This window comes from Bos grunniens, chromosome X (genome assembly GCF_055505025.1).
Source record: "Bos grunniens cultivar Pamir isolate PY7600 chromosome X, Bosgru_T2T1.0, whole genome shotgun sequence".
Classification (NCBI taxonomy): Eukaryota; Metazoa; Chordata; class Mammalia; order Artiodactyla; family Bovidae; genus Bos; species Bos grunniens.
Window position 1 is genome coordinate 124,480,165 of NC_141194.1, and position 12,981 is coordinate 124,493,145.

The window sequence follows — 12,981 nt, forward strand, 5'->3', positions numbered from 1 at the left end:
GGGTGCCTTTCCCTCATTTACTTTTCTAAATGACTCTGTGACACAAGCATTACACGCAAGGAAATGGACAATCAGAAAGGTTATAGGACATATCCAAAGTCACTTAGCTAATACTGAGTACTAGAATTCAACCTTCCTTCTTCTAATTTTAAAGTTTGGGTACATGCCCATCAACCTCTGCTGACTCTTCCCTTTCTTACCTACCGCTTTTGGGGCTACATGCAGCAAAATTACATCATTTAATAATTTTACTTTTTTCAATTTCTCTTAGGAAGTGTATGCTCATTAATTGAACTGCTTCTCCATTTAAATTCAAAACCATTTTTACATTGTCCATGTCCATACCATGAGGCACTGAAACTCTTTCAAATTACCACATTTTAACAAATAAGAATCCCAATACCTTAAGATTCTCCCTCTCATCTACTTAAGAAAGCCCCTAAACCTCTTGATAATCACGATGGTGTGATCACTGACCTAGAGCCAGACATCCTGGAACGTGAAGTCAAGGGGGCCTTAGAAAGCATCGCTACGAACAAAGCTAGTGGAGGTGATGGAATTCCAGTTGAGCTATTTCAAATCTTGAAAGATGATGCTGTGAAAGTGCTGCACTCGATATGCCAGCAAATTTGGAAAACTCAGCAGTGGCCACAGGACTGGAAAAGGTCCGTTTTCATTCCAATCCCAAAGAAAGGCAATGCCAAAGAGTGTTCAAACTACCACACAATTGCACTCATCTCACACGCTAGTAAGGTAATGCTCAAAATTCTCCAAGCTAGGCTTCAGCAATACGTGAACTGTGAACTTCCAGATGTTCAAGCTGGTTTTAGAAAAGGCAGAGGAACCAGAGATCAAATTGCCAACATCCACTGGATCATGGAAAAAGCAAGAGAGTTCCAGAAAAACATCTATTTCTGCTTTATTGACTATGCCAAAGCCTTTGACTGTGTGGATCACAATAAACTGTGGAAAATTCTTCAAGAGATGGGAATACCAGACCACCTGACCTGCCTCTTGAGAAATCTGTATGCAGGTCAGGAAGCAACAGTTAGAACTGGACATGGAACGACAGACTGGTTCCAAATAGGAAAAGGAGTACGTCAAGGCTGTATATTATCACCCTGCTTATTTAACTTCTATGCAGAGTACATCATGAGAAATGCTGGGCTGGAGGAAGCACAAGCTGGAATCAAGATTGCCGGGAGAAATATCAAAAACCTCAGATATGCAGATGACATCACCTTTATGGCAGAAAGTGAAGAGGAACTAAAAAGTCTCTTGATGAAAGTAAAAGAGGAGAGTGAAAAAGTTGGCTTAAAGCTCAATATTCAGAAAATGAAGATCATGGCATCTGGTCCCATCACTTCATGGGAAATAGATGGAGAAACAGTAGAAACAGTTTCAGACTTTATTTTGGGGGGCTCCAAAATCACTGCAGATGGTGATTGCAGCCATGAAATTAAAAGACGCTTACTGCTTGGAAGAAAAGTTATGACCAACCTAGATAGCATATTGAAAAGCAGAGACGTTACTTTGCCGACAAAGTCCGTCTAGTCAAGGCTATGGTTTTTCCAGTGGTCATGTACGGATGTGAGAGTTGGACTGTGAAGAAAGCTGAGCACCGAAGAATTGATGCTTTTGAAGTGTGGTGTTGGAGAAGACTCTTGAGAGTCCCTTGGACTGCAAGGAGATCCAACTAGTCCATTCTAAAGGAGATCAGCCCTGGGTGTTCTTTGGAAGGAATAATGCTAAAGCTGAAACTCCAGTACTTTGGCCATCTCATGCAAAGAGTTGACTCACTGGAAAAGACTCTGATGCTGGGAGGGATTGGGGGCAGGAGGAGAAGGGGACGACAGAGGATGAGATGGCTGGATGGCGTCACCAACTTGATGGACGTGAGTTTGAGTGAACTCAGGAAGATGGTGATGGACAGGGAGGCCTCGTGTGCTGCGATTCATGGGGTTGCAAAGAGTCGGACACGACTGAGCGACTGAACTGAACTGAACACATGCATATGGTATACAATATGAAAAGAAAAAGAAACATAGAGAAACAGTGAAAATAAGTATAAAACAGTCTCCTTCACACTCCTGTCCCCCAGCCATGCAGCAACCCACCTAGGGGACAACTACTGTTAACAGCTGCTTTTCAAATAAAAAAAAATACATTTTCATAAAACTGTGATTTGATACTGAACCATTTCATAGTCCCTGTAACCCTGAGCCATGTTATTAGGGACTTCCACTCGAATTTTTTAATTTTGCTGTCTAAAACATCCTTCAAAATTGATCCCATAGAAAACAAGATAAAAACAGCTCATAGTCCACTGAAAATGCTAATTCATTTCCAGACATTAATTGTTCAATTTAGTTAATCAAGCTTAGTGACACAGCATATTCTAATTCTTTTAAATTTTCTATTCTAATGACGTACGTAACTTCTTTTTACAATGAGATGGAACATCTGTCTGATGAAAAATAGGCCATTATTATTCATCTGAAGCCATGAAGGCAGTTTCAGGAGAGATTTACATTTATTTCCTCTCCAGTGCCTAGCATAATGCATTAAATATAGTAAAAAAAAATTTTCAAAAATACAATAAATAAGTTGAATGAGTAACTAAATAATGAAGAGAATAGTAGATGGTTTATTGACTAGTTCTTGCTCACAATATCCCTTGTATTACAATCCAGTATAATGACTTTTGCACAATGGCACTTTTGTGCCAAAGTTACTCAATTTCAGATTCATCTGAGTCTTGAACTTGAAGCAACAAATATTTGAAATATCGTCAAGGACATTGCTTTCTTACATAAAGGTATTAAAGCTCAGGAAAGACCACCCATTCTAGTTCACTTGAAAAGAGTTATAGAAAAAGCAGATGGCTCTATTCAAGGTGGCAAGGGGAAAAGGAGTGCATTGTCCTTATTTTAAATAAATCAAAAACTCTGTGGTACATGTATTTGATGTGCAAACTTGGAATATTCAAGCCTTTCCCTGGAGTTGAAGGGAAAAGCCACACGTAGATAAAACATTATGAGTCTACTGAATGTATCATCTATCACTGCATTGCACTGATGATGGCCTTATACTCAGTCACAGAGCATTTGCTCTCATTTTGTCACTAATTAGTATACAATGTAACTGAATTTATTATGTATAACTTCCATTATAGAATTTCCACCATTGTGACGGGGCTTCCCAGGTGGCTCAGTGGTAAAGAATCTGCCTGCCAATACAGGTGATGAAGGAGAGGTGATGCAGGAGACACAGTTTTGATGCCTGGGTTGGGAAGATCCCCTGCAGGAGGAAATGGCAACCCACTCCAGTATTCTTGCCTGGGAAATCCTATGGACAGCGAAGTCTGGTGGGCTACAGTCCATAGAGTCACAGAGTCGGACACAACTGAGTGACTGAGCATACATATATGCGTTATTGTGACATACTTCTAGAATTAAGGACGTGGGAATTTTACAACAAATAGCAATTAAATTACCACAAAACAGGACTTCCCTGGTGGTTCAGTGATTGGGAATCCACCTACCAGTGCAGGGGACATGGGTTTGATCCCTGATCTGGGAAGATTTCACATACCATGGAGCAACTAACCCCATGAGGCACAACTACTGAGCCCACGCACCTAGAGTCTGGGCTCCATAACAGAAGAAGCCACCGCAATGAGAAGTCTGTGCACCACAATTAGAGAAAGCCATGCAGCAATCAAGTCCCAGTGCAGCCAAAAGACACAATTTTTTTAAAGTTCCATGTAACAATTAAGATATAATCCATGACATTTCCTACAAAAAAAAAAGTCCTCCAGAACATATTAAAGAAAGAATTTTTTTAAATCAAACATGCTATGGATTGAATTGTTTCTCCCAAAATTCTTATATTAAAATCCTAATCCCTACTTTGCTCAATGTCATGTGGCAGTCTGAATGGGAGGGGAGTTTAAGGGAGAATGGATACATGTATATGTATGGTTGAGTCCCTTCACAGTTCACCTGAAACTATCACAATATTGTCAATCACATATACCCCAAAACAAAATAAAAAGTTTTTTTAAAAAAAAAAAAAAAACCCTAATCCCTAATGTGATAGTGTTTGGAAATGGGGCCTTGGGAGAGGGATTAGGTTTAGATGAGGTCATGAGGGTGCAGCCTTCATGATGGCATTGGTGCCCTTACAAGAAGAGATACTGTAGAGTTCAGTGTCTCTCTTTTCCTCTGCCATGTAAGGATGCATCAAGATGGCAGCCATCAGCAACCAAGAAGAGAGCACTCACCAGGACCCTATCCTGTTGATGCCCTGATCTTGGGCTTCCCAGCCTCCAGAACTGTGAGAAAATAAATGGCTGTTGTTTAAGCCACCCAGTCTATGGTATTCTGTTACAGTAGCCCGAGCTGACTAAGATAAAACATATTAAAGAATCTGAAGATAAAACTCAAAACAAGTCAGCACCTTATTGGTGAGGCATTATGGGAAGAGCACTGGTCAGGGATATTGGGTTGGCCAAAAAGTTCACTCATGCCTTTCCACAAGATGGAAAAACCCGAATTAACTTTTTGGCCAAGCCAATACATAGCCTGAGCTCCATTACTGACTTCACGTATGACCTTGAACATGTTGATTCTGCATCTTTAGAATTAGGGGACCAGAAGAGCTCCCTAAGAGCCACTGTGCAGCACCACCCTGACTCCGTCTCTGACCATGACTCTGCCTGGGGTCTGCAGTCACTAATGACACTGCAGTAACAAGGTGAGATAGGAAGAAATAATCACAGAAGGCAGAGACAAGGAGAATAACACAATGTGGTATATAAGCTGCCACTCTAACATGATACATAAGGCAAGATGCATAACTGAGGTGAGCATTTATGAAACCTGCTTCAAAAACAAAGATCAAAATTGAATACTGCAGCACCATCACCATCTCTTTGTACTAAGGGTTACAAAAAGATGAAAAGAATGCAAATATACCAAAAAAGAATGCTGCAGCCACAGAAAAAACAGTGGTCACTCACCTCCATTCTACTCTTCATTATTGTGTACAATGATTTTTCCAAGGTAAAGTATAAGAAAGATTATAATTGTGTAGAGAAAGGAGAACATAATATACTAACCCAGGACACAGCAGTGCCGTCAGCAAGAAATTTGTCTTCCACTTCAGACCTCTAAACGCTGAGGAAGTAAAGGACAGAATAATTACTAGGGCAACTAGATTTAGTCCACTTTACAAATATTTTACAGTAACGAGGACACAATTATATTTTGCTAGGTCAGCTAAAATTCCTGATGCAATTTTTTAAATTTTCAAGCTTTTTAATTTCTATATTTAACACACCAACTTGGAATAATAATAGTAATGCTTACACTTGTACACCTTAGCAGACACGTATCCAGCAGATGCTCCCATAAGGACCCATAACACAACAGAACAGGTCATTAAAGCACCACGATTAGCAGGAGAAAGAAAACCAAGACAGGCAAGAACTAAAAGCACAAAGAAGAAATATCAAACCAGTGACAATGATAGCCTCAAAACACATAAGGCTTTATAATATATTAAAGACACCTTATTAAGACATTTTTATGAAACAGCATACAGGGAAATTCTCTGATGTTACTTACTTAGCTAATTTTTTGACAATCTGTTCTTAACGAAAAGTCTGATCCCATACAAGGCAAACTGTGTTTTCAATTTAGTCTTTAACCTCCTTGTTTAAATCATTAATTATATTATTTTAAATCAAAATCAAAGAGAAGATCGTCCCTTTCCCTACTCCAGTAGTCACTCCCTAAAGAGCAAATCATTTTTCCCCACAAAAATTTCCTTCTGTTTCCTTTTATTCAAGGGGGGGGGCGCGGAACATCACAATGAGACTTGGTCCCAGGAAAACATAACCTTAAGAGCTAAATTTAGAAGTTATCATTGACATCTGAAACACCTAATAAGCCATTTATTTACAGAAGCTTTGTTTGTGAAAATCCCCACTCTGGTTATCAAAAACTGACAAACTCTACTCTTGGTTGATAATGAAGGCAGAGAGAGTTCATCAGCCATTGTAAACCTACTAACGATGCCACTTCATTTATACATTTCAAGACCAGCGCTTAGGCTTGCCTTAGCATTTCAAAATCCTAATCTCTGAATTACAATTCCCTGAGCCCACCTAAAATATGATCTACCCACATGCAAAGCAAGGAACATGTATATTGGACATTACAATAAATTATTCAGAACTGAAGAAACTATGAAAGGTCCTTGATATAGGAACATATTCAGATCCATACCCTTAAAATAAAATACAAATTTTATTTTAAATATACTACAAATACTCATTAAAATATACTATGAAATACACATTTCCTTAAACTTTAGGGTAGAATTTTCAGTTCTTGTGTACACATGAATCAAAGTTTAACCTATGTCAGAATGTTGAAGATGACACATATTGATCTGAGCCTACTCACATAGAGTAATAAATGTCATAATCAAAACTTGTGTTCCTTGACCCAGTAAAATTGATAACAACATTCCAAGCCTTGGAGGTCTGAATACATCTGCATGAACAAGCTTCCAACCGTAATCCTTCTGGATATCTTCCTGCATAAGAGAAAGTCTTTAATAAACGCAGGAGTTATTATGACAGAAAGTTACAAGAGCTCTGAAAGTTAGCAGAAAACTAATTTTCCTCTAAAGACAAACTAATGGCTCATTTTGGATAAAGTAGGTCTCTGGCAGGTATGTGATCCTGCCATACAAATGAGCCATTCTCTAAATTTTGCACTGAAGGGAGTGTGTTAATTATGTAAAGCACACAACTGGCTTGATTTTCATGGAAAAAGCAACATGATTTAACATACAAAAAAGAATTCAACTAATTCTATAGAAATTAAAAATTCATCAATACATAAATGATCATAAAAGTCAGAAGAGTATAAATTAGATAAAACTAAATTTGCCATAAATTATAGTATTTTGCAATGTTTTGTACATATTCTCATGTTCCAAATTAATGAAAATCTTAAATAATGATATTTTGACAGATCAGAACATGGAAAGGTATATAATCAAAGAGTCGATAGCAAATAACTCTCTAATAAACTTACCTATACTTTTTAAGAATCTACATAATACTCTATACTTTGATTCAGCACAATATGCAAAATTACTAGACGTTAAAATGTGTTATATTCAAGGTGCTATACTCTAAGTAGAAACATAACCTTGAGAACTGGGCAAAGCAGGCATTCAAATATTGGCTGAATCAAATATGTGCATTTTTATTTACAGGAAAACAAACCTGATTATATCTGATAATATCTTTGTGGAGAGTTCTTAATATGATCATAGCCACCATTCCAGTTAAGAAGAGAACAATGACAAATGAATTCAAGATACTACAAAATGGAAAGAAGGAAAAATAGAAGTTAAACCTCAAATTTCTTATTTGAACAGTAAAAAAGAAAATTTGTGCACATGTAAAAGACATTCAAATTGTCATGTCAATCAGTTTTCTAAAGTTACATTTGGATCAAAGGCTAATACATTTGGATAATACCTCAATATATTAAATGAACTTAAAGTTCTATCACAAAAGTTCATTACCCATTAAGCAATAGAAGCAACACTATTCTTAAGGTTATTTTACAACTTTTTAAGAGTACATTCCCAAAAATAAACAAGGGGAAATGAAAAAGATCAGGAACGCAAACTTAGTTCCAGAACATGAAACTGAGAATGGAAGTCCAGGAGTCAAGGTTAAATTGATGACTGCCTGACTGTCCTTGGGTAGATCCTTAGATGGACCAAGGCTTTTAACTTTATCAAGTTTCAGGGTAAAGATCCCATGGACCACTTACCTACCAGCTCTTACTGGTTCCAAAACTGAATCTTAAAAATTATGTCCAAATGAAAACCAAGACCTTTAGCCATCCCACCACCCAGCCAAATCCAGACACATTTAAAAAAGTTTCACCAGAATCTCTGAAAAGACCAGCACTGTTGTAGAAAAGTGCCGCTAAGATGTCTAAAATGTCTGTTAAATGTCATAAGTAAATTAGCTCGAGACAGAAACTAAAGTACATTTATTATTACATCATAAATATTAATACTAGAGATTAGCCCCACCATTGATCTGGATGCCCTTTCCTTTCATGACCCCTTTAAAGAAACCATTTTAAAAAATTTTATTTGAAGAGACTCCTTGGAGGTGTGACAAAATGGGACGTGGACTATTGCCCCAACAGAAGATTTTCTAGAAAAGTTAAGATATGATCATTATAATGAGGAGGAGAAGGAGGTAGAGGAGAAGGAAGACTGAGGATAGAAATAGGAGGAGGAGGAGAATGGGAGCTATTCTCACGTTAAAGGCAATAGCATTGTAAATCAACTGTACTTCAATAAAATGAAATTTTAAAAAATAAAGTTGATAACTAATGAGAACCTACTGTTAGCTCAGGGAACCCTACTCAGTGCTCTGTGGTGACCTAAATGGGAAGGAAATCCAAAAAAGAGGATATATGTAAACACATAGCTGATTCACTCTGCTGTACAGCAGAAACTACCTCAATATTGTAAAGCAACTATACACCAATAAAATATTTCTTTAATTAATTTTACTTAGAGGCTAATTACTTTACAATATTGTGGTGGTTTCTGCCATACATTGAAATGAATCAGCCATGGGTGTACATGTGTCCTCCATCCCAAAATAAAATATTTTTTTAAAAACAAAGGCAATGGCAGTATAAGGAAAATCATTACCTCAGAAGACCATACTCATAGAATTATACCCTTCCTTACTTTCATCTTTTGGACTTCCCTGATGGCTCAGACAGTAAAGCGTCTGTCTACAATGTGGGAGACCTGGGTTTGATCCCGGGGTCAGGAAGATCCCCTGGAGAAGGAAATAGCAATCCACTTCAGTACTATTGCCTGGAAAATCCCATGGACAGAGGAGCCTGGTAGGGTACAGTCCATGGGGTCACAAAGAGTCAGGACACGACTGAGCGACTTCACTTTCACTTTACTTTCATCTTTACCTTTATAGTCTTCCTCCATCCAAAACTGCTTTATTATAAGAAATGAAGGGGGAAAGGTACTATGTGTACAGTTTCATCTATTTCTCATCAGCTTCTCTGATCAGTCTCCTAAATTACTAACTGAAGATCCTATGCTCGCTGTCAGCACTTTAGGAAAGCCTCAATCATCACATTCTCAGCTGGTCCATCCTTCAGTTTCATGTTGAAACTATTCCTTCCACAGTCACGAAGGACTTCTAACTCTGTGGTTTGATCCTGTTGAAGATTCCTGAGGAATCAAGTCCCTTCACTGTGATTCCACTAGAATGTAAGCTTCCTGCGAGAGGAAGCCTGGGTGCCTTATTCACTGCCATGTCTGAGCACCTCCCCTAGTGCTTGGCATCCTAATAGGGATGAAAATGAACACCTGGAGAATGAATCGACCTTCACTCACAGACATTATCTCCACACAATTGTCTCATCTAAATGACTCGCCTTGATTAAGTGACCACTTGCAGTGCTTTGGTTTCTCATCTGTAATCTTTTCATCTTTCTCTGCTCTTTTCCCAGTGTTTCATGACATCTTTACCTTCCTCCACTCCAGTTGGTTACTGCTTTTCCTACACTCTACTTTGCTCAGACTTTCTGACCCCACAAATGAAAGCATCTGTCTTGTTCTCCTTCCATCTTCTGCACAGGGTCCACTATCACAGTCCTATCCTGCCTGCTTCCCAGCATGTATTACTCTTTACACGCAGACATGCTATCTCTTGGACATCTCAGCCTTCTTTTTCCCTTGAGCATAAACATTAGTATATTTACAACAGATTTTCCTTTTTGTTTCTCTTTGTGTATGTAGAGAGGTGGGGGAGGAGAAGAAGAGGGGAAATTAGCCAGAGAGAAGAAAAACTGTCACTCAAGATCATCTCTGATAGGGGGTTAGGGGAAAGGGAATTGGGTGAAGTAATTAAAAGGTACAAACGTGCAGTTGTAAGATAAATAAGTACTAGAGATATAATGTACAATATGATAAATATAATTAACACTAATGTACGTTATACTGAAAGTTGTTAAGACTGTAAATCCTAAGAGTTTTCATCACTGAGGGGAAATTTTTTACATTGCTTTCATTTCGTATCTATAGGAGATCACTGATACTCACTAAACTTCGTGTGGTCATCAATACAAGTCAGATCATTATTCTGCACACTTTAAACTTATACTATTATATGTCAATTATATCTCAATAAAACTGGAAGGAACAAAAGATCATCTCTGGTAACAAAATAATTTTTAAAATACACATATGCATATATATGTGTGTGTGTGTGTGTATACATTTCCCACCGTGAAGCTACTTACTCTTTAATTCATAAAGTGCTTACCTAAACCACTGAATGCTGGTATGAGACATAGATTCCAAAATATAATCCCACCTAGAACCCCACCTGATCTGTTTGTTTTCCTAGAAACAAAAATACAAAAATCACATGACCAAATTTTAACTGACCTTTTATTAAAGGTTATAATCCTAAAACAGAAAGTTATTCTGCCTGTACATTCTCCATTTCTTTACTGCTAACTTCATGGAATCATGCAATCTAGCCTGACATTTTCATCTTACTTTTATTTACTGATATCCTATCTCATTTCAGGCTTCCCTGGTGGCTCAGATGGTAAAGCATCTGCCTGCAATGCAGGAGACCCGGGTTCAATCCCTGGGTTGGGAAGATCCCCCGGAGAAGGAAATGGCAACCCACTCCAGCACTCTTGCCTGGAAAATCCCACGGACGGAGAAGCCTTGTAGGCTACAGTCCATGGGGTCACAAAGAGTCAGACAAGACTGAGCAATTTCACTTCACTATCTCATTTCAGAAAGGGACTAGGAAAAAAAATTTAGTTTACTGTTCATCAGAAATAATAGCACCTTTTTGTTATTTTTCTGTCACCCTAAATCCACCCCATACTTCATTTCTTTTTGTCCAGACCACATTTTCATCTTAATTGAAACTTCATAGGCATATATAATGAGAGTCACTGTGGTTTGTTTTTAAATTTAAAAACCTAAAAATAATCAAAAATCCCCATCAGAATAGGAATAAACAAACTATGGTAGTCCATGCTAAGAAATACTATGTAACCATTAAAAAGAATGATGTACATCTCTAGGTGATGACATGTCTATGAAATAGCATTAAATGAAAAAATAAAGGTGGAAAGTACATAGTAAGACACGTATGTACAGCAAGATTCTATTCCCCCTCCAAAAAAAATACATATTTTGTAGATGCAAACATTTTTCTGCAAGAAAAAACAATGGTTATACTTTCGGAGGAAGAGACTAGAAATTAGGGGAAGGGTAGTAAAGGAAGGCAGAATTTTACTTATACATTTTCTATATGGTTTGAAGCCTTCACCACATATAAGTATTATCAATATTATTATTTAAATTGAACTAAAATTTTGAACTATAAGACAACTTGCTTCACTACAACATACCAAATCCACCTCCTGCAAATAGGTTTATTATTATTTTGTTTACTTAGAAAACAGTATTCAATTTCTGTCATTATTTCTTACAGAATATTCTAATATTTTACTTTTGTACTTTAAGTATTTTGAAATGTTTCAGCAACAAACTGATAAAAAGTTTTTTAATATTGTGGTTCTCAATACTTATTAAAACCTAAGAAAATATAATCACCAGTTGTTTCTGCTGATGTATGATCAAACTGAACCTTTCAATAGCTTTCTTATAAAATAGCCCCAATAAATGAATATCTTAAAAGATAATCCCTGATAAACATTTAAACCATTAATGTGGTATTATTACCCCTTAAATTAATGGCATACTCTTAGCAAAAGGAAAACACAGGTAACAAACGGACCAAATATGACTTATTATTTAAAATTTGGTATCTGCACCCATCATTTAAAAAGTGGATATTTGATTTAAAAAAACACAGGGTTTTTAAAGTACCTTTAATATTAATTTCTCATTTTAATTAGTTTCTCATTTAAATGCTTTCTTCTCTGCAATCACCCACTGTGTTTCTTCAGTCTTTTAACTTCATTGAGGCTTTCAATGGCTAAGTCAAAGATCTCTCCTGGTAAATGTCACATTGCACTTGAAATTATGTGGTTTATTTTCAAATATCTTTTGATAATGATTTCTAAAATAATTCCAGTGATAAGAAAACAGACTCTGTATGATTTCAATACTTTTAGACCATGAAATTTTGCACCTTGTTTTATGTCCGTGGATATGTTCTAGGGTCTCCTGATTTATAGTCTATGGGAACTTGAATAGAATTTGTATCCTGCTGTTGTATGAAAATTGTATAAATCTTAATTACGTTAAATTGGTTCATAGTACTTTTCAGGTCTGCTATAGCCTTCTACTTTTCTGTCTATTCATCCTATTAATGTTTGAGAGTTTGATATTGAAGCTCCAACTAAAAATCTTAATTTATCTACTTAAAAATAATTGTAATATATAATGGAACTATAGTAACTTTGTTCTGTATTTTCCAAGTCTCCTATAGATGTATTATCATACTTTTATAATTTAAAAAAATTTTAAATGGGCAGAAAAAATTAATAAAATTAGGTATCTATGTTTTTTGTAAAGTGTGGGGGATGGGTATGAAGAAAGTCAATGTACACTGCTTTTAAAAAAATGGAAATGATGGATTTTAATTGAAATGACTTTTAATTCAACAGTAGACTTTAGCTAACACCTGATGACCCAGTGTTCATGATGAACATCATCTATGAAAGGTCAGGTTGACATTTTGTATCTACTGATGTGAGGTATCATTTTGCAGTCTTCCTGTTGAGAATCCATGGCCTGAGCCTGGTCATGAAGAACCATCAGACAGACCCAGGTTGATGGTCATCCTACAGAATGTAAGGTCTGTACTCTTCAAAATTTTCAAGAATATGAAACATAAGG

General features: G+C 36.8%; 1 protein-coding gene across 15 annotated transcripts in view; it reads right to left on the reverse strand.

Annotated features, from left to right (window-relative positions):
- Positions 1-12,981, reverse strand: part of LOC147341293 (transmembrane 9 superfamily member 2-like) — an 81,409-nt gene that overhangs the window by 32,445 nt on the left and 35,983 nt on the right. For 10 of the 15 annotated variants that reach the window (XR_015159581.1, XR_015159582.1, XM_086389077.1 and 7 more), the window contains 5 exons: positions 10,412-10,491; positions 7,307-7,403; positions 6,474-6,606; positions 5,373-5,492; positions 5,123-5,180 (listed from right to left, as the gene is read on the reverse strand). Coding sequence is in view for 13 of the 15 variants with exons in the window: in XM_086389077.1 (XP_086245203.1) it covers positions 5,123-5,180; positions 5,373-5,492; positions 6,474-6,606; positions 7,307-7,403; positions 10,412-10,491 (488 nt within the window). In the remaining 2 variants the exon portion in view is untranslated. The remainder of the gene's footprint in view (positions 1-5,122; positions 5,181-5,372; positions 5,493-6,473; positions 6,607-7,306; positions 7,404-10,411; positions 10,492-12,981) is intronic. The other 5 variants (XM_086389075.1, XM_086389083.1, XM_086389079.1 and 2 more) reach the window with 2 other exon arrangements.